The sequence below is a fragment of the Passer domesticus genome, chromosome 4, assembly GCF_036417665.1.
Source record: "Passer domesticus isolate bPasDom1 chromosome 4, bPasDom1.hap1, whole genome shotgun sequence".
NCBI classification, from domain to species: Eukaryota; Metazoa; Chordata; class Aves; order Passeriformes; family Passeridae; genus Passer; species Passer domesticus.
In genome coordinates this window covers 23122438-23143960 of record NC_087477.1, presented here as the reverse complement: position 1 = coordinate 23143960, position 21523 = coordinate 23122438, and the positions used below count along the sequence as shown (strand labels likewise).

Genomic DNA, 21523 nt, shown 5'->3' with positions numbered 1-21523 from the left:
CAACTCACAGTGTTGCAAATCTATATCGTGTGAAGCAGCAGTTACAGCGGCAGGGGAGAAAAAACCGAAAAAAAGAGAGAAAAAAGGCTCGGTGGTTGTAGGGCAGGGATGGGTGGAAGGCCCAGTCCCGGCAGCCCGAGGGTGCCCGGGGCGGGGCGGCCGCTCCCGGCGAAGCGGGAGGAGGAGCCCCGTCCCTGCGTGGGTCCCAGCACCGCCAAGGCTCTCCCAGAAAGGTCTCCCAGAAAGGTCTCCCAGAAGGGTCTCCCGGGCTCGCCGGCTTTTTTGACACAGGCTCCGAGCTGCCTTCCCCGGAGCGGAGCAGGAGCGCTCCCGGCGCCGCTGCAGGTGAGGGCGCGGCGGGCGCGGCCCTTCCCGGCCGGCGGGATCGGAATGGAACCAGGGGACACGAGGGAGCTGGAGGTGGAGCCGCCCCTGGAGAGGGGCTGCGGTGACGGGCAGCAGCCACGGGGAGTTACCGGGCTCGGTGCTGGCCGCCCCAAGGGACCCTCTGTGGGCAGCAGAAGCCCCGGAGGGAGCGGTCAGCGCCGGGTCTGAGGGGACGATGGCGCGTTCCGCTCCAGAGCCCCAGGGAATGGTGTCGCGGTCACCTGGCCACAGCAGCCGCAGGAATCTCCCAAAAGGCCGCTGGCCTTGGGACACTGAGCAGCGAGCTCTGTGCTCCCGGTGCCGAGCGCCAGGCGATGCCGTGTGGATGATCCCGATCTCTCTCTCCTGCCTAGGAAGAGCCATTATTCCCCGACCCTGGAAGCCCTGGTGCAGCTCGCCGGTCTCCGTGTTCGGGGGTTTATGCGGGAATCAGAGCAGAATGGATCGGTATCGGTATTTCATTTTTAACCAGAGGAACATGGTCGTGCTGGGGATGTTCCAGATTGCCTTCAGCACCGTCTGTGTCACCAGTGGGGTCATAGATGGCGTTTTCAGGACAGAGTCTGAGCTGGCCAAAACCAGAGCTCCAGTTTGGGCTGGCATGGTAAACTTCTGCTATGTTTTCTATGCTTTGTTTTGCAGTGGGGTTTTTTTTTTTTGTTTTTTGGGTTTTTTTCCCGCTGCTACCTACTAGTACTCATATTAGGGGTAGGAGGGAAGCCAAGATTTCTTGCCAGCTCTTCCCTTGTTTTATGCTTTGAACTCAACTAATAAAAGTTTCCTTGTAATGGTATAGACAGAAGAGTGCAAACAGACTTTCATCTGAAGGAACTAAATTAAATACGTTTCTGCTGGATAATGTAGAAAATGAGGCATAGTGACAATTGTCAGGGGTTTTTTTGCAGAAGCATAGTGACCATAGAGAGGCCACCAAAGATTAGGAGGGGAACACCTCATCCTCTATTCAGGTAGATGAATATCTGTGTGCTAATCTCTGTCCCACAGCACAGTGCCCCTAATTTTGTTACTACAGAGAGGAGTGGGCAAGAGGTGTCCCTGCTCCCTGGCTTTCAGCACCCTGATTCACCCTGCTGAGCCATTCTACAAGGCAATTACACTGAAGAGCTCTTTCCAGGCCAGAGGCTGCCTATTTCCTTTCATTACTATATTTCTTTCCTTTACAAGATGCATGTGCACAAAGCCATGTGCATTTTTAGAACCTGAAATCAGACTTATTCAATCAGTTTCATTATTTTGCCCGACCCATAAAGCTCTGGTCAGCAGCAGCAAGGCTGTGTGGGTAGAAAGTGGGCAGGATGCATGTCACCCATGTCCTGCATCCAGAGATGCTGCAGAGGAAAACAAGAAATGAGTAATTCTCTTCCCATTTCTGATGCAGCAGTTACTCTGATCCAAACTGAAAACGCTTTTTATTATGTTTCATTACTCTGTAGCAGTTTATCTTCCAAATCTGACACAAGTCTCCCAAGCTGCCATCTCCTTTTGTGCTCTGCAGGTGATGGGAGTCCCAGGCGTCCTGGCTTTGTTCTCCTCGCAGAGGAAGAATCCAGTTCTTGTAAGCTGGAGGGGCAGATGGGTGTTTGTGTATGGGGCAGGGGCAAACTGTTGGGGCAGTGTTTGAGGAGGGAATGAGCTGACTGGTCCTCCTGCAGAATTAAGAGCTTATTTCTTTATCTTCACAAAATTAAGAATTCAGAGCTTATTTCTTTGAGTTATCTTCACAAAAGCTGCTGTCTTCATAACCAAGAGGAGGATGCAGTGTTACCTTGTTTTCTGCTGCAGCAGACAGGCACCGGGCCTAATAAAAAGGAAAACTCTGTAAAAAAAACTTCATTTCAATGCTTTTCTTTTGGTGGCCCTTCATGTTGTTTAGCACTGTGTACACTAAAATTTGAAATGAGTTAAGAGGTTTGCATTTCCTAGGTAGGTTTCTCCAGCCGTGTAAACTCCAGGGGGGGATATTGTATGTAAATTAGAGATCTCTAAGGCAAAGTCTTTAAGTAGCAGGTCTTTAAGTACCTCTTCAGGACTCAGCTGTAACTCAGAAACTCAATGTGATGAAAACCTCTACTTCTCTGTGTTTGGTTTCTGAGTGACTGGGGATGCTGTAGTGTTATGGAAGGTCAGAGGCTACCATACAAGTTGTAATGCTTGTATTTGCCCAAGAGCAGCTTTGATTCCTGCTCCCTTTTTTTTTCTCACTAAAATTCTCTGTCTGTCTAGGTGAATGTACTGATAGTTTGTTCCATAATCTCTTGTGTTGCCATCTTCATTGTAATAGTTTATAGCTCCCTCACACTGAACTATGGTGAAGAGGAGGAGCTGAGTTCTGCCCCAGTCCATGTTATCCATACTGTAAGTATTGATATCATGATTATTACTGGGAACATGCCACCCTTAATCTGCAGGCAGTGCCAGTGTGGCTGACAAACAGAACCAGACTTCTGTGAGGGGTGACACTAGGTCAGGTTGGCTGCTTTTGTTCCTTAGTGCCAAGGGGTGGTGTGGGCTGAGCCATGAAAAATACTGGTGCTGCTCAGGGAAAAGTGCTGAAAGTGTCCCTGACCTGGTTTGAGAAAGTGGTTGCAAGGCTGGAATCTTTCCAGCAAGCACCTCAGGTGGTGAAGTTACAGCAGTTACAGGTCAGCTGGTTAAACCTGGTGTTAGTTCAAGTGTATCCTCCACAGTGAAGCTGCAGAGAAGGAATGAAGCCCTTTTGTATCTCCAGTCTGCAAGCAATTGATTGCTGGGGTGGGGGCGTAAAGGCATTCCAGAGAGATGAAGCTGATAATTGGTTTATTGCAGGACAAATCAAAATGCCTGGCTGCTGTAAGGTGCAGTGCAGCAAGACAACGTTTCTCATACTCAGTTTGAAGAAGAGCAGCCATTCCTTAAGTTTTTACTCATAGTTAAACCCAAACCCAGTGTCATTGCATAGCGTCTCACATTTAATCAGCAGCCTTATTTCACTGTTGGCTCTATTTAAGGCTCATACTTGGTTTGTTTTTCAGAACACAGAAAAATCTTAAGTAACACTGACTATGAATCAATCTCCTATCAGGCAATCACAGCATTCTTGCAGTGATTAGACTATTTTTTGGTGGAGAGTGTCACTTTTTGAATGTGGCTTTAGCGTCTCCTTTTATGTTTGCAGAGGTTCATACTCAATGCAGTTGTCAAGGGGGCCAACATAGCCATGCTGGCTGTGTCCATCTGCAGTGCCTTTTCTGTGCTGGCCATGGCTTACTTGGGATGCCGGAGCCTTCCGTGCTGCTCCTGCTATGACAGTGTAACTGGGATGGTGAGTGAGTCGCCCAGGGCACAGGTTTATTTCTGCTCAGTGTTGGTGGGAAGGGAAGAAACCTGGGAGAAAGTGTGTTTTTTTCCAGTAAACCTAGTCTGAGCTCCTACCTCAGTCATGCAGGGCTAATTCTAAGAAATTAAATGGGATATTAGAAGGGGTTTGTATGTTTTTTCCTTTAATGGAAAAAAAATCTCTCTCTTATTTACAGTCTCATGTAAGATCTAATATAAATTATCTCTATTTTGCAAACTATTTGTGCTGAAGCTACTGTGGCCCCGTTTCCCATAAATTCCTGCTATCCTCAAAAACTGTTCCTCTCATCTTTAAGCCACCAGTTGCTTCTGGTGCAGCATTACAAAGACTCACTGGTACTTACATGCTGGAACTTCAAATCCAGTAATGAGAGTATCTCCAGTGCTGTGTGTGCAGTGTTGGGGTGCTGACACACGTAACTTACTCCTCATCCATAAGGACTCTGCCTCAAGTGGTGGGGCCCACAACATCTCTGCTAAGTGAGCTCAGTAAATAAATAAATACCAACTGCTTCTCTGCTAGAGCAGTTCTGAATCTGTGTTACTAAACATGTGCATCCAACCATTTGGTTTGGTAAGGAATTAGAGGATGTAGGCCACGAGGCAGCTGTTCCTGACTAAAGTCACCAAGAGGGTAACATGAGGCTGCTTTAAACTTTCAAACTAAAACGTGTTAGGAGGCATGGACTGCACAGACTTTTAAAATAAGTCCAGGTGTATCTTCTTGAACAAATTTCCAGGGGAGGTATTTGATGGTGCTGTTTTTTCCGTAGGAATGGTTGCAGCCTAATGAGGACCAAAATCAGTCTGTGGAAATGATTTGTGCTGTAGAAAGTGAGTAACTCTTTTGCCTCCATGTATCTGGATGATCACCAGGGGTGAGAAAGGAACATCCTGAATAAGGTTTACATCCCAGGCCAAAATCCTGATAACCAAAAGGAACTCAGGATTTTGTGCAAACATATATACCATGTTTAATGGTTTTTGCTTTCTTTTCTTACACAGGCCCTGGGGGGAGAATTTTTAACTTCACAGATCGGTTTCCAGCCCAGGATGTAGATGCAGAAGAAGACACATCCAAACCTCCACCATTTATCAGAATGACTTGAAAAAGTGGCCAAACATTGTGTTCAAATGTGGCAGGAGAGATGCAGTAAGTTCCTAATCTTAAAAGATTGTCATGGACTTTTCCTTGGCCATTTGAAAAACACACACAGAGTGAACTAGTGAATGCCCAGCACTGAGCAGAGACCACAGTGCAGAGGGAAACATCTGCAGCTGATCTTGAACTTTCAGACTTTCAGTGAAAATACCTCATTGCTTCTGGAAAGTGACAGCATTTTTTAATCTGGCTTTTGTACTTAAATCATGTCTTATTTCACTAGAATTCATAATGTAATTTGTGTGGCAGTGCTACCCTTAGGCATTTAAATATTAAATACAATTCCTTTTTCTTCAACTGCTGTCTTGATTTCTCCCTCTTGCTGCATGAATTATTTGGATGATAATGAAGGATGCACTTTGTCCTTGAGTTTCAGAGTATTTTCCTTTTCTTCTTGGTAGGAATGGGGACAAGTAAAGTTTTATATGAAACCTTAATAGCAGTATTCAGGTACCTCTGTCAAAATGTGGCTGCTGTGGGGCATACATGTGTCAGTACTATTAGTTTTAGCACTGAATTGTAGCTATAGATTGTGGCAGGAACTGGAGCTGCAATAGCTCCTCTTATGAAGTAACTTGAATACTCTAAATTTAGTTCAAGTTTTCCTATTTCAACTTTGTAGATTGAAAGTTTAAAAGAAATCCTTATTTTAGGGCCTATTCTGCTAAAATTTATTACAGATCTAGAAAAAAGTTTTGTTGTATTTTCTCTAGACCAAGAAAGCTTCCAGTCAGGTTCTGAAGCTTCCAGTCATCTCCTGAAGTATATAGAATGCCCATATGTCCTTTATGTTTCACTTTTAGGTGAATGTCAAGTGTTTATCTTGCCTGCAGGCATTGAGCAGGGAGTGGCAGATGACTTAACCCTTGGTGCAGATTAACACAGCATTTGAACAGAGCCTGGAAAGTAAGTTCCTATTTGAGAAAGTGGGTAGTGGGATAAGTGGTACTCAGCATGAGGCATGGAACTCCAGGAATGATCTCATATCAGGCTTCTGTAATTGCAGCAAGTAATGTGCCTTTCATGGTCCCAAGAGAAGAGTTGTTCATGATTTACTTTTTTCTCTAAGACTGAAGTCCTTTTCATAATGCTGGGACTCCAATACCCAAATTGCTTTAAACCAAAGAGGGTGGGTTTAGATTAGATATTGGGAAGAAGTTTTTTGCTGTGGGGGTGGTAAGACACTGGCACAGATTGTCCAGAGAAGCTGTGTATGCCCTGTCACTTGGAAGCTCGAGGCCAGGTTGGATGGGGCTCTGAGAAGCCTGGTCTGGTGGGAGCTGTGCCTGCCTGTGGTAGAGGAGTCAGATCTTCAAGGTCACCTCCAAACAATCCTATGATTCTTCTGCAAAGATGTTACACAGCTTTTTTTTGTAATCCTCAACAGAGAAATACTCTTAGTCACATATTGAGGAAGTCCCAGTGAACTTTGGCACCCCTCTGTGTGTAAGGTGCTTGCCAAGTGTACCTGTTGCTGACTTTAACCCTTAAAATTACTATGTCTGGGAATATCTCGTGTTGAGAGAGCAGCCCCAACCACCAGGCTCCCTCCACACCCCTTCTCAGGTCACATATTGCTTCCACCACTGCCCAGCTTCAGCCAGGGAAGCTGTCCCCAGCTTTGGATCCTTGGGCCAGCAGCTTAACTTGGGCTTGCAGATCCTACTCTGGCAACTGGAGACTTAATTTTATGTGCCACAGTAGCCAAATTCTTCCTGACTTTGGTTCTAAATACCTTCATTACCTTGCCTGCAGGGACACATAATGGTTGAGGCTGGAAGGGATGTCTGGGGATCACCTAGTGCAATCCCATCCTATGCCAACCAAAACACAGCTGGTGTCTTGCTCATTTGAAGGTGTTAATATATTAATTGAATTGCTTTAATATATTAATTCAAATGTTGTGATTCAAAATGGGATGCTGTGCTCTTTCCTCTGAAATAGTGCCTGTCAACAGGCATCAAAGCACCCAGTGTAACTGCTCTCCCTGTCCTCAGATGCTTCTGGCAGAGCTCCACACCATCTGCAGTGAAATGCTGGGGAGTTTCCTCTTGTTTAACACAAACTGCTGTTCTTGTAATGAAAAGAAAGTCAGACACCCTCACAGGGTGCTGGGCTCACTGATAGCTGAAAGCAGTGGCTCTGGTCAGTCTAAAACAGATTTTGAACTGCTACAATTGCATTGCTCAGCCTCTGCAGGATTTCTAGGAGTTATGGTCCCATCCTGAAGTGCTGTTCCATAACCAGTCCTTACAGTGTGATGTACTGAGCAGAATTCCACAGCATTTGTCTGCTGGTTGAACAGGGCAATTTGCTTTTACTCTGAGTGTGCAGAGCAGCACATCACCAGTCCTTTTTCAAATGCTGTGCTGTTTCCATTGGCTCAGGCAGATAATTCCTGGGATGAGGCTGGCAGTGCCACCACGGCTGCTGCAGGTCAGGTGCTCCTGGCACAGCTCTGGGACACAATCCAAGTGTGAAAGGCTTTGAAAGCCTTTGATGTGGCATTAGGTGACAGGTGTGGCAGGTGAAACAGCCTTAGCTGATTCTTCGTTTGGCTGTGCAACAGCCTTAGCAGCACATACTGAAATCATGGGGTGTAAAAGAGAAATATGCTCTATGCTGCTTCTGAATAAAACTGTATGCCATTGATTTATCAGCAGCTATAAGATGGTTTATTTCTTACACAGTCCTTCCAGTGATGCAGCTATTGCAGGTCACTCATAGACAGATGATTTCAACAGTTTGTTCTACAAAAGTGGGGGTTTCCAGAAAAAATGACAGAATGTAAATTGGTAGAAACTGATTATCAGTTTAATGTTACTCCTCTTTGGTTAGTGTTGCAGAAAATGTATTCCTGCCTGCAGTTTCCAGTGCTGTATTTAGCAGCCCATTCCACATGTGAGGTACAGTAACTTCCCAGAACCTGCCTGCATCTCCAGGGTTATTCCCATGGCTTGTGTCACCCCCAGCTTTCACTGGTGGAAGTCAGGTGGAATTATGGACCCCCGTTATGGACCCAAGCATTTTGTGCTCACCTTGTGTCAGCATTGCTTGTATTAAGTCAAAGACAAGGCATTTACATAAAAAAAAATCTTTACCTCAAATAGGCTGAGACAAATATTACCCTGTTCCCTGACACACAGAACAAGGCACACAATATCCATGGGTGGATAAAGGCAAAGCCTGCCAGCCTCTCCATCAGCAGTGGCCAGAGTTAATCATCCAGTGTAATCAGAAGGCTAATCAGGGAAGCTGATTCTGGAAGTTAATGTTCAACTAAGTGCAAAGAATTTTCTGAAGTCATTTCCCCAACAGAAGGGGCAGGAGGTGCAGAGGAGGAGGGAAAGAGGAGGGATCTTCAGCACGGTGAGGATCAGGGAATGCTTTCAGGCATTTATTTGACAACAAGCCCATTTGGGTTTTTTTTTTTAAAATATACATATTTGTATATACTTTTATTTATTTATTTGTATCTGAATTTTTATTTTTCATAGATACATGTTTGGTGCAGTTCTTCCTCCCCTGTGCTGCTGAGCTGCTGGTGCTCAGGGTCACAGCAGCCTTTGCTGGGCACAAATGTGTTTCCTGAGAAAACAGGGGATACAAAGTCACAGTTGTAGTCTCCACAGCCCACCCTGTTTTTGCATGAAGCAATTGGAAATTGAAGCAAATCTGCACTATAGGAGATGACCTGGCCTAAAATATTTTGACTGGGGAACACAATAGGTCTTGCTCATTAAACATGCATGGGAAAGGCAGGCTACAGAAGAGAGCCTTAAAAGAGCTGGGAAAAGACAGGAGTAGTGCTAATTGATCAAAATGCAGATATGTTCTGAAAACAGGAAGTGGTATTTGTCTGCAGCTGAGAGGAGGAATATTCCCTTATATTCCCCCTCTTTTTTTTTTTTAATACTCAATAGAAACCCCACCTAATATAAGACACCCAAGATGCACATTTGGAGCCAAGACTGTGTGATTTCTTGTTTCCTAGGATCATAGAACCACAGACTTTTTTATGTTGGAAAGGACCTTTAATATCATTGAGTCCTACCACTGATCCTTATTGGTCCCTTCCAAACTGAGACACGATTTCATGATTCTCCAGCACCAACAGTGTGTAAGTATGGGGAAAAGTTGTTGAATTTACCTGTAACTTGAGGCCCATTAAGCAAACAGCATTTCCCAGCCTTCCCTAGATGCTTCTCCATAAAACCAGAAACTACTTTGTCCTGCACCTCTTCAGGTCCATCTAACCCAAATACATTATCAAACTGCACGGTTTTCACTTGCACTTTCTGAGCTGCTGCTGTAATCCTTTCCTTTCCTTTCCTTTCCTTTCCTTTGCCTTTCCTTTCCTTTCCTTTCCTTTCCTTTCCTTTCCTTTCCTTTCCTTTCCTTCCTTTCCTTTCCTTTCCTTTCCTTTCCTTTCCTTTCCTTTCCTTTCCTTTCCTTTCCTTTCCTTTCCTTTCCTTTCCTTTCCTTTCCTTTCCTTTCCTTTCCTTTCCTTTCCTTTCCTTTCCTTTCCTTTCCTTTCCTTTCCTTTCCTTTCCTTTCCTTTCCTTTCCTTTCCTTTCCTTTCCTTTCCTTCTTTCCTTTCCTTTCCTTTCCTTTCCTTTCCTTTCCTTTCCTTTCCTTTCCTTTCTTTCCTTTCCTTTCCTTTCCTTTCCTTTCCTTTCCTTTCCTTTCCTTTCCTTTCCTTTCCTTTCCTTTCCTTTCCTTTCCTTTCCTTTCCTTTCCTTTCCTTTCCTTTCCTTTCCTTTCCTTTCCTTTCCTTTCCTTTCCTTTCCTTTCCTTTTCCTTTCCTTTCCTTTCCTTTCCTTTTTCCTTTTCCTTTCCTTTCCTTTCCTTTCCTTTCCTTTCCTTTCCTTTCCTTTCCTTTCCTTTCCTTTCCTTTCCTTTCCTTTCCTTTCCTTTCCTTTCCTTTCCTTTCCTTTCCTTTCCTTTCCTTTCCTTTCTTTCCTTTCCTTTCCTTTCCTTTCCTTTCCTTTCCTTTCCTTTCCTTTCCTTTCCTTTCCTTTCCTTTCCTTTCCTTTCCTTTTCCTTTCCTTTCCTTTCCTTTCCTTTCCTTTCCTTTCCTTTCCTTTCCTTTTCCTTTCCTTTCCTTTCCTTTCCTTTTCCTTTCCTTTCCTTTCCTTTCCTTTCCTTTCCTTTCCTTTCCTTTCCTTTCCTTTCCTTTCCTTTCCTTTCCTTTCCTTTCCTTTCCTTTCCTTTCCTTTCCTTTCCTTTCCTTCCTTTCCTTCTTCCTTTCCTTTCCTCTTTCCTTTCCTTTCCTCTTTTCCTTTCCTTTCCTCTTTCCTTTCCTTTCTCTTTCCTTTCCGCTTCAAAGTTACAGAAATATGTGTTCTCTTCCATTGACTTGACATTTATGTCATCTCAATTTAAAATTACTTTGTTTCATCGTCTGGCTCCTGTCCATGACATGTTTTTAACTACACTCATCACTTTCCTCTTTAGTCAATATTAGTTGTTATAATATGTTATGTTTATTGGTGGAACAGTACGTGCAAATATTGCTAAGCCCTTGCTCCCCACCCAATACCCTGATTCAGGATGACAGATGGTGTTTTCAGTTTCCAAATTCTTTGCTCTCAGCATATCTTACAGCAGTTGATTCTGTGTTTCTAATTTTGTCTGATGCAGGCAGCCTCCCAGCCCCAAATGACCCAGGTTTTTGCTTCATTCAATGGTTCTTCACGCATAAAGCCTCAGAACTGGAGCCTTAAAGCAGACACTAGAGCTGGAATCCCACAGTGTCATGTACCACACATCAAAGTGTTGGAATTCCACACAGCACTCCCTCAAGTATTGCATTAGGATGCAAAACTATGCATGCTAAGGCAATGTGAATATACATGTTTTCTGGCCATCACTTGAGATATATGGAGAGAATATGTCTTATATATCTTTATTTACCCTCTACTCTCATCATGCATGTAAAATGAAATGTACCTATTTAATGACAAAGTATTGAAATGAAAGCATTGAAATCAGTTCTTTCAGGTCAGATTCAATTTGACAAAAGCACTGTGAGCCTTGAAGCAAAAGACAAGGGCTGCCAGTATTTGGACTTTTAACAGCAGCATCACAGTGACTCAGATATTAGCTCAAAATTGAAACTAGCATTCCAAGGTAGTCATGAGGATCCACAGGAACTTGAAAACCCTCTCTGATTAGCACATGCTTTTCTTAATCTACAGCTGATCTTTGGTTGCTGAAGCCAGAAGCTCTTCACTGTCTCTATTCTGAGTGCGTTAAAAATACCTTGAAGTAAATAGAAAAGCTGTTTCATGTATTTTAAGGTCAGTTTAGTATTTTCCTCTTTGCCTGCCCTTCCTTAACTGAAGAAAGGTCTGCAGGACAGAGGACTATGAAGGGCAAGGAGCACCTCAAAGCCCCTGGAGCATTTAAAGTGTTTTCCTGTACAGGAGTGGGTGTGAAGGATGTGGGGTGATCGGGCTTTAGAGAGGATAAATGGTTTTCAAACACAGCTTCTGCTTCATGACTCCTGATTTAGAGGCCCAGCAAGATGTTTTCAGCAGTAAATCACCAAGTATTTTCAGAAAGAGGGAGTTTAGCACATTGCCTCACACCAGACCTTTTTTCTGCCTGTGACCTTTCCAAAGGGGCAGTGCAAACAGTAAAACATAATAACAGAAAAGGAAGTACTGAGCTAAGATCAGGGTCTTATGACTCTTAGTTTTCATATGCCAAGAGCCTCACCCAGCCTGGCCTTGAACACTGCTGGGGATGGGCACCCACAGGTGCTCTGGGCAACCTGTGCCAGTGCCTCAGCACCCTCAGAGGGAATAACATCTTCCTAATCGGAGCAGCATATTTGTTAAATGCAGCCCAGGGAGAGGATTACGCTCTATTTTGGGAGTTTTTAATGATCACTGTATTGCTGGGAAATTTGTTTTCCCTTAATGTCAAATGATTAGCTAAGGATTCAGTAATTTGTGATTCACATTAAGCAGTGATGATTCAGCAAGGCAGAAAACACTCCGTGTCCATAACATCCCCCCAGGGACTGTGCACCTCAGGGAATGTCCCTAGACGACCAGTAGCTCTCCCTTGCCTTTCTTTGGGCTCTGGAAATACCTTCCAGAACTACAAGGAGCTGCCTCAGCACGAGCTTCTGTTTGGCAGGTGGGAGGCTGTGCAGAGCCCAGTGAATCCCAAACACCCCTGGAAACCAGCAACCATTCTTCCTCTCTCAATGCCTCTTCACAGCCCTCACTGATGATGCCATTCAGCTGGATAAAGGAGGCCTCCTTTGGGCACCCTGCATCAACACAGGAGGGAGGAAAAAAAATCCCACATCCTCAACAACAGTGGTATTTTTTGTGAGTCCTAGAATAACGACAACTTCTAATGTTATTTATGATTTTAGGTTTGAGATAACATGTTGGTGTTGTGTTGATTTCCACAGAAAAACCAGACTGCCATTTAAAACTAATTATTACTGTTACTTTTAAATAACATATGGCTCTACTTTTAGCTGGGAATTGCAATGTTAAGCATCAGTCAATGACCTCAAAAGTAGGACTCTGGGGAAAAAAAAAGAGTATTAGAATGATACATTCTAGTGAAGTGAAAATACTCACAGAGGGGACAAGAAATATGACTTTCAACAAATTTATAAAAAAAGTTAAAGATGTTTCATTTCTGAACAAGATGAGACTAGAAGAAGAGTAATGGAGAAGATTCCTTTAGGGTCCTGATTTACATCCAAGGGTCAGTAATTGCTATTTTTGTAACTGTTTTTTCACTTCCCATTCTTCTGGAATCTGAAATAAACACTGAACATGCCTCTGAATCATCAGGTGGGTGCTTCAGATGCCCCAAAATCACCCAGAGTCATTGCAAGAAAGCACCGACAGTAGTCTAAGTATTGTGACAGTCTTTTTTGTAAAAACTGTCACCCACACAGACAAACACTAGAAGCTCTTTAACTCCCTCACAGCATTTTTTAACTATATGGAATTGTAATATAATTTCTATGATAATTATTGAAAACAAGTGGTAGCAGTTTGTGGCAAAGCCCGTTTATTAGTTCTCTGGGACTGTGCCTTGCCTGCCCCCAGCACATACAAAAGAACACAACTTTACAGTCTGGTAGAGTGAAAATACACATACAAAGTATTCAGTACTCTGATATCCATCCTGTGGGCAAAACATCACCACTGAAAGCCAGGGAGCAACACTGAATCCTGCATTACTGACCACACTGCCTCCATGGCAGAACCATTAAAACATGCTTTGTGCTGAACATGGAATTACACACTGGAACACCATTTGCACACAATTTTCATTACATGAGGGCCCTTATTTACAAGTTGTGGTAACTCAAATAAAACTTAACAGGTGTTTCAGATAAAATTGAACAATAACACTGCAGCTACATGATTCTCTTTCCCCAACCCCCAACCTGACTGACTTTAAAATTCTTAATTCTGGGATATTTTTATTAAAAACAAACAAACAAATAAAACAAACAAACCATGAAAACTTGCTGACATATTTAGTATACAAATAATTAAGAATGATCCTTCTCAGAAAAAGGATTAAGGACATGAGTGAAAAACAATCTGTCCAACAGGACTGTAAACCATATTTACTTAACATAGTATAAATATAAATTTAAGATCAATCAATTTCTTAAAGAAATCATTAAGGACACTAGTGTTAAAAAGGTCTTTGTTTCTGAAACAACTGCAAATTCTAGTCATGTAAGGTTCAGAGTGAATACAAAAGCTTCCTTTTACAAATGCTTCTTAAGCAAAAATACTGTCACAATTGAAGCAGCTTTATACAGGAAAAAGTACTACCTTTTGTTTAGATTCTTTTTAAACATCTTAATCATGTAAGACCAAATTAAATGCTCTTTCAAAATCTAGAAAAAAGTCAATGCATTTTTTTTCTGTACAAGTTGCAATGAAACTACATCTTAAGAATTGTAATAGTTCACATAATAACAGGTATCTCGTCTCAGTAATTTGTTTCTAATGTGATCATTAGGGTGGCAGCTTCTGAACTAGCCCTTCCACTGAGTTTCCAGTAAGCAACACATGCTACACATTGCCAATTAAAAAAAAAAAAAATCTTCATTTATACTTCAAAAACTAAATCACAAAACATTGTTTGACATGGCACATGAATGAAGTCATAGATTGCATTCTATGGCTTACATTTAACTTTATGCAACTATGTGCAACTTAGCACCATTTTTATTATGAAACTTGATCTTTAGATAGAACTGAAAAAAAGCAGTTGCACCTATGAGAACAAAGAAAAAGGTCGTCCAAGAGGAAGAATTTCCCTCATCTAATCCCTGCCAGCTCACGTTAGTAATGCCAAGGACGCCCTACACACAGTCACAACATTATACATGCAGGTTTTCCCTCAAAATTCTGTAACAGATGATGCAGTTGGTAGATCTACTCTGTATTTCAAGACCCAATTTAGTTTGTGTTCAGAAATATTTTAAGAATGTACCATATTACTAAGCATTCCCATTCCTGAAATATGTTATCAAGTGCTTTTCAAGGTATCTCAGAAGCACTCATGATCTCTTAAAGCCCTGCAAACCCCACCTTTGAAAAGCAGTATGCTTTTTACCCAATTCACCCAATCTTTTACTTGCTCAACCATTTTACTCAACTCAAATACAGCACCTACAGAAATATATAATCTAATTTTAGTAAGATCAGAGAACTTATGGACAGGTAGAGTCTCAATTTTACCCCAAATCCTGCGCTACAGTTCTTTCCACAATATTAGTTAACATAACATAGTTTGGTATCACATGCTAATTATGAAAAATTAATGAAGTTTTAAGTACCAAGTAACTGTCTAGAGGTAAGAAGGAGTTAGTTATTTCCATTACCACTGCCATGAAGAAACAGACCAAATTCATAATGGAAGGACAGGCCAAAACCTAACAATTTGCACTGACATTGGCAGCCCAAACTTTGACAGACCTGTTTTTTTCCTTTTATAATAAAAAGGTACCTGCTTTCTAATTTCCTACTAGTCACCTAATATTCCTTCATATGCCAAAAATCTCTCCACTTGCTGACCCAAAACCCAAGTTCCCTGGTTGTCACAAAGGCTCTTTCTCCTACATTATTCCAACACAAGTAGCAACCAAATGTATTAGTAAACTGGCACACTAGTTAAAATCTTACCACAAGTGATGAGAACAACCTCAGGCAGCAAGAGCTCAACTAGGATTGCTTTGTCAAAACTTGACAAAGTGAGTATGTTCCCATATAATTATAGTGAAACTTTAGTAGTTTTTGAAGTACAATTACAAAAGTGCAAGAACATAAGATGAGCACATCTACATCAGCAAAAATTAAAATAAAAAACACATTAAAGTGCCAAAGAGATTTGCTATAGTTGCTACCAAAACCTGTAACTTTGCCAAAGATCATAATTCTGAAGCACTTGCAAACAAGACAAGGTGATAACCAGTGACAATGTGACCTAACACCAGCAGGATGTGATAGGTTTTGGTTCAGGCTTTATATGTATGTCATCATGATCTGGGGGTTGACTAAGCATTAATGGCTTGTGGCTCTTAAGCTTGTGAGCCAGTGTCATGAATATGGCCTCCACATGGTCATTGTCATTGGGGTTCTTGGCAGAGGTTTCAAACAACGGCATGCTGTGAGTGTCAGCAAACTTCTGGGCCAGGTCCGTGGGCACCTGAATATCACTTCTCAGGTCACATTTATTTCCAACCAGAATCCGTGGTATATCATTGGCAAGAAGGTGCTGCTTGCATTCCTCTATCCAGGACGGCAGGCTGTGGAAGCTGGCAATGTTTGTCATGTCATACACAAACACCACGGCGTGGACGTTCCTGTAGTAGTGCTGCACCATGCTCTTCCTGAAGCGCTCCTGGCCTGCAGTATCCCACAGCTGTATCTGGGAACAGAATGCCAAGGAGAGGAAAAAATGTGTTATTGCTCATCTTGGGAAATAACACAAATCACCTGTACTGAGAAGAGTTACATGACCACAGAGATCTACTCTTCTGAATCAATCATATTAACAAGTTGGTGCTGAAGAAGACTGTAGCATTCACACAATTTCAGAAGCTTTAACTTTCAAAGGTGCTCAAAAGTGAGGCCAGGAGGAATGATGACATTTGAGAGAAAATTTCTCAAAGTTTATTGAAGCCTGTATTTTTAAAGATTTTTATAAAAATAAATCCTGAAGCCTTAGCAATAGCACTTTCATTTGAAAATTAAAGAAGTGTTACTTCCCAATACAACCCTCAGCTGACAGGATTTTTGTTACTGCCAAAAATAATCTCATCTTCCCCAAAAATTTGTTGTTAGCAAGATGTTAACTTCCGTGTAAAAGTAGGAAGAAATCAAACCATGTTTGATTTCAACATTACCAACAAAAACAGGAAAAAGAAATCTTTCTTTGCAGTGTGTTGGAATCAAACCCTCCTGCAATGAACACCTAACTTGCTTATTTAGTGCTTTAACTGGGACCATACCATGGTTTGCAGTATCAAGGCATGCATTAAAAAAAAATAATAAAATTTAAGTATAAACCTCCTGTTAACTTAACAACGTGACTATCATTTCCAGGTACATACTATTCTGTCCAAACCAGACTGAACACGGGTGCTAAAAGCATAGTCAGAATAGAAAGACATTCAGAAGACATTCAAATTTCTGGGGTCCACATGGAAACAGAACAAACCAAACCAAACCAAACCAAAACAAAACAAGCTTTGTAGCACCAGCAGATGTAAGCAACAGCTAACAGAAATTTTAAATACATTGATCATCTCGTGTAATGGAGGCCTGGAGTCCCCAGACTTGTAGAGAATGCTACAGAATTGTGGCAGTAATGTTTACACAAACTTGGGGAGATAAGAAATGCAGTGCACAGCAGTCAGAATGCCTTCACCTACACCACCACATCACCTGCCACTGTCAGAAATAAACTGGTGTGTGGCTCTATCACACACACCTTAGTGATAATGACACATCTGAAAGACATTTGATTTTTTGGGAAAAAGCTGTCCTAGCTCCCTGTCTGTTTTGCACAGCTGATTGCTAAAGGCTGAGGCAGTTTGATTAGCACTTCGACTTTTGAGCAGAAAGTTTTTTCTCCCTGGGAGTGAAAGGAGTTTTCCTTGAGACTCAGAACTCGAGGAATACTAAATGTTCTGCAGACAATGAAGATAAATTTGAAATTTAATCTGTTCTCATGAAAGTCACAGCCACTATGTAATTGTTGAAATTGTTCTCCCATGACCACAGCTCAGCACTCCTTTGATCCAAATGGTTCAGTAACATTTTTTAGAAATTGCAAATATCTTGAAAGCCGTCTTGTTTACCACTTTAACCAGTGACCTTTTATATTAGAAAAAAGGAAGCCCAGGTGCAAGGGAAATCTGCTAAGAGCAAGAAGATGCATCAGTGACAGAGAGCACTACAGCATCACGAAAAATTGTTTTGAAAGCTACAACAGTGGAAATGCAATGAAACTGAAGAGAAGCAGATGCAAAGTCTCGATACCAGTGACTGACAATAAGGACTTTTTCTTTAAGGACAGTGTTCATCAGGTTGGAAATTATTAAAATGGATGACAATCCAGATCCACGAGTCAATCACAGGATGTTATGAATCAGTCATGTAACAGACTGAAGAAAAAATAGTAAGAGATGTTTCAGATGGTGTGACTTTTTCTGCAGTTTAATGTTCAATCCTTGTCATCCATCCTCAAAAAAACCTCAGCCTAGAGCAGGTGGGAATGGCAGCTACTGGTTCCAACAGGGAACTGAGAATTTGCAAGAGAACTCAAAGCTTGGCTTCTGTAGCCTAGTCCAGCTCTCTGCAGCTTTTGATCCAGACTCTCAGAAAGACCTGTGTGCTGCTCCTGAAAGGGTCACTAAGATTGTCAGGAAAAGCAAGGCAAGTGGCCCTGGCTCTGATGCCATGAAATGGTACTCAGTTGCAATCTGTCTCATTTTAGAGTAAACCTGCATTTCCAACTTTCTGAAAATCTTCCCTTTACTGTTTCCCACACAAACCCCTCTTTTTGCCAATGGTATTACACTCCACACACAAGTGACAGCATCTCCATGAGTCTACACAATTGGACTAAACAGGGTAAGATTCAGTCAGACAACCAAGTGAGACATACTTCCAGCTCTCTGCACTTATAAAACATGATAAAGTCAGGAGACTCATAGAAAATGTTCATGAATTTGAGAAATTAAGAGGAAAAAGAAGTGCAGACTGAAACAATCCTATGTATAGACGATATTATGTTAAGGAATCATACAGATAATCTTGGGAAATGCTGTATCAAATTAATTTAAGGAGGGAGTACATTTTCACAGGCAGCTGTGAGCTTACAATTCTCAGCTTACTCACAGAGCAGAAATCAGTCATGCTTCAGTCAAGCAGAGATCTGCAAGTGTACTGCCAGCCTTGGGTAAAGATGGGGAAATTAAATTAAAGGTTTACATAACTTGCAAGTGAAGCTTAAACTACAGCTCGTCCAAAATTCATTTACATGCAGCATTCAAGTGTGAGGGGCATTATCAACTGAGTCATTTGCACTGACAGGTAAATCTTTTCCCAGTGTTGAAAACTACACACTTCAGAAGTTTCTTTTTCTTCTTGTTCAAGGTGAACTTGAGGAAATGGTTCTATTTCTGCCTCTCACCCCAATATTTTCTCTTCTGAAAAACAACACTGAAAATGTTCATGTTAATGGGTGTGCACTGATGAAGTAACATAAAGATTACTATTTCATTGTTAGTCCACTAACACCCATCTTCAGGGGACCACAGTTTTTATAAGAGCCATTTAAAATATGCAGTTTGCATATCTGGTTTAACAGCATAATTCAGCTAATAAAACTGTACAGAATCACTTGGTCACATTCCCCAGGAAAGACAAATGGCGTAAAAAATATTAAATATATCAGCTATCACACCCCACCTTCTGATCCTGTTTTGTGGATCCAGAAAGGCTCTTTCCTAAACAAGGACTCACTTTGTATGTGTGGTTTATAACACGCTGGTAAAAACATAATGGGCCTTGTTGCTATGTCTCCTTTAAAAAGACATGGGAGAAAATTTGGAATAGCTCAAAGGTACAGAACATGATGTCTGGACTTTCTTATTTGAATTTCATTTGTGTTTTGCTCTCTTAATGTAGGTCAGTGAAGACTGACACCATTGTTTTCTTCAATTTTCAATGCTAAGATAAATTGAGGAAGAGGAAAATTTAGAAGGCAGCAAATCCATTTGTTGAAAGTTTTAATTTACTCATCACATTTAGGCATCAGTGTTTGATGTGAAGCTGTCAGTCTGCTGTACAAGGAATATACTCATTCCCATGTCTTGGAATGCTACACAGCTGCTGTGTGGGAGACCGTCAGGGAGAAGAACGGTGCTTGTGTCCCTGCCAGTGACACAGCACTTTTCCAGCTGTGAAGGAAACAGTCGCTGCTGTAGCAGCACAAGAGAGAACTATCCAGCTGCCTGGGGGAAGGGAGAAGACACTGCTGTATAACCTACTTTGATGCAAGAGGAAAATTCCCTTCAGGGCACAGCAAGGACTACAGGAATTTAGTTCATCAGAGCTTCTCCCTCCTGGTTCAATTGGTGCTGCTGGAGCTGACTGCTAGAAGAGCAGTGAGAGAAGTTGCCAAAAACACCCAAAATCAGCTCAAACTTGACAACACTCCCACTAAGAACTAGGGTCCTGGCCATAAAGATTTATTTTATTTACTCCTTTAATGCTGAAACGGAACTTGCACAAAACAACAACAAACCTCCTTCACTTCTGCACCTCCCTCAACCAGAACTGGCTTCTTTTACAGATAAAACTCTCAAAAATGCAGCAAAACAATCTGCAGAAACACACATATCAGAATGGCACAATAACCTATGCGAAGCATCTAAGAGCTGTGGATTATGCTGTGTTCTTCACTTCTCTCCAACAAAGGTCAGGCACCATTCAGATGTGATGAAAATGCCAGTGAGTAAGACAGTGCTGACAGGACAGCATCCCTCAGGAGGTCTCTCCTCTGTCTGGACAATGGAGTACAACATTTCAGCTCTCAGAGAAATTCTACTCAGTGATTTTACTAAAAAAAAAACAAAAAAAACCAAACCAAACAAAAAAAAAAAAAAAAAAAAAACCCAAAAAAAACCACCAAAACAAACAACCCCAAACCACCAACAAAAACTCCTATTCACCTTTTTTAGTTGAAAAAGGATATGAGATAAAAATCCCTCAAGAGCAGGAAAGCAAACTGGCTCTCCTAGTCTTATGAAGTCCTCCATAATTTCTTTAAGCAGTAAATAAGCAAGGAGAAGGTATAACTTTCAGCTACACAGCTGTAAGCTGTAGTTGTAAGGCCTGATGACAATAAATGCCCACGTACGAGCTCAAGACTACTGTTAACTTCCTTTTTTCTGCACAACTGAGCTTTCCTCACAGAAACAAACTGATAACAATAGAAGTAATTATTATTGTTACTAACAACAGTAATACAGAAGCAGATGGGGGTTCTGATTAAAACCACGTCAGCAAACAAACTGCATCCGTAAGCTGTTACAGAGCACTCTGCAAATGACGCTTACAACCCTCACGCAGCAAACTTAAACAGAATCCTAAAAATCAGGAGTTGGAACACACTGCTCAATACTGAACAATACTGAATTTGCTGACATTTTTAACGCAAAACGACCACAACAGCGGCGCGACCCCGCTGAGGGATATATCCCTGCCAGGGATGCGGCCGCATCCCGCTCTCCCGGCCTCGGAGCGCCGTGCCGCCCTCAGCCCGGGGCTCTCCCGGGGCTGTCCCGGGGCTGTCCCGGGGCTCTCCCGGGCTACCTTGATGCGCTCGCCGTCGATGCTGACGGCCCTCTCGCGGAAGTCCACGCCGATGGTGGCCTCGGTGCGCTGCGGGAAGCGGCCGGCGCAGAAGCGGTAGGTGAGGCACGTCTTGCCCACGTTGGAGTCCCCGATGACGATGATCTTGAAGATGCGCGAGCGGGCGGGGGGCAGCGCGCCGGGCAGCGCGCCGGAGCCCGTCAGGCTCAGCTCCAGCGAGGACTCCAGCTCGGCCGCCGCCATCGCGGCCGCGGGGCGGAGCCGCTCTCGCGAGAGCGCGGCCGCCGAGCCCCGCGGGCGGCAGGGGGCGCTGCGCGCGCGGCGCTGAGGGGGCGGGAGCGGGAGCCGGGATTCGCTCGGGAATGGCCGGGATTCGCTCGGGAATGGCCGGGATTCGCTCGGGAATGGCCGGGATTCGCTCGGGAACGGCCCGAAATAGGCGAGACCGCGGCGGGCAGGGGCATCCCCCGCCCGTCGGGTGTCGCGAAGTGTGCGGTCTGTGAGGTTTTTCTTGCGGCTGGTTGTTTGGCTAAGGAGAGGAAGCACAAGCAAGCCCGTCTCTATAAACCCAATGATCAAAAGCTAATTCTAGTAGGGGGCACTGTGATTTGGGCTCTGTCTAGTGTGCAAAAAGGTGAGATTAAACAGCTGCCCACGGGGCCTGCTAACAGCTCATTGAACTGATTTTGTTCTGGCTTATACCAGGGGGGGCAAAGTGAATCAG

General features: G+C 42.9%; 2 protein-coding genes across 12 annotated transcripts; one reads left to right on the top strand and one right to left on the bottom strand.

Annotated features, from left to right (window-relative positions):
• The first annotated feature begins 30 nt into the window (after nt 1-30).
• On the top strand, nt 31-20059 carry LOC135298710 (uncharacterized). 11 transcript variants are annotated; one of them, XR_010360762.1, is made up of 10 exons: nt 407-991; nt 1904-1963; nt 2632-2763; nt 3563-3709; nt 4518-4578; nt 4750-4897; nt 5710-5812; nt 8901-9026; nt 12056-12252; nt 19111-20059. XR_010360762.1 is itself a non-coding variant. In XM_064416537.1 (7 exons), the coding sequence occupies exons 1-7, from the start codon at nt 109-111 to the stop codon at nt 4851-4853; spliced, it is 777 nt and encodes a 258-aa protein (XP_064272607.1). In that variant the 5' UTR covers nt 31-108; the 3' UTR covers nt 4854-5203. The 11 variants fall into 11 exon arrangements, 4 of the variants coding, with proteins under 4 accessions (XP_064272607.1, XP_064272609.1, XP_064272608.1 ...); XR_010360763.1 differs by lacking the exon at nt 19111-20059 and having other exon boundaries at nt 12140-13408; XR_010360759.1 differs by lacking the exon at nt 19111-20059 and having other exon boundaries at nt 12056-13408.
• Nucleotides 12939-21081, bottom strand: RAB33B (RAB33B, member RAS oncogene family). The gene is made up of 2 exons (XM_064416541.1): nt 20800-21081; nt 12939-15841 (listed from the first exon to the last, which is right to left on the bottom strand). Exons 1-2 carry the CDS (start codon nt 21040-21042, stop codon nt 15398-15400), a joined length of 687 nt encoding a protein of 228 aa, XP_064272611.1. The 5' UTR covers nt 21043-21081; the 3' UTR covers nt 12939-15397.
• Between the last annotated feature and the right edge of the window lie 442 nt (nt 21082-21523).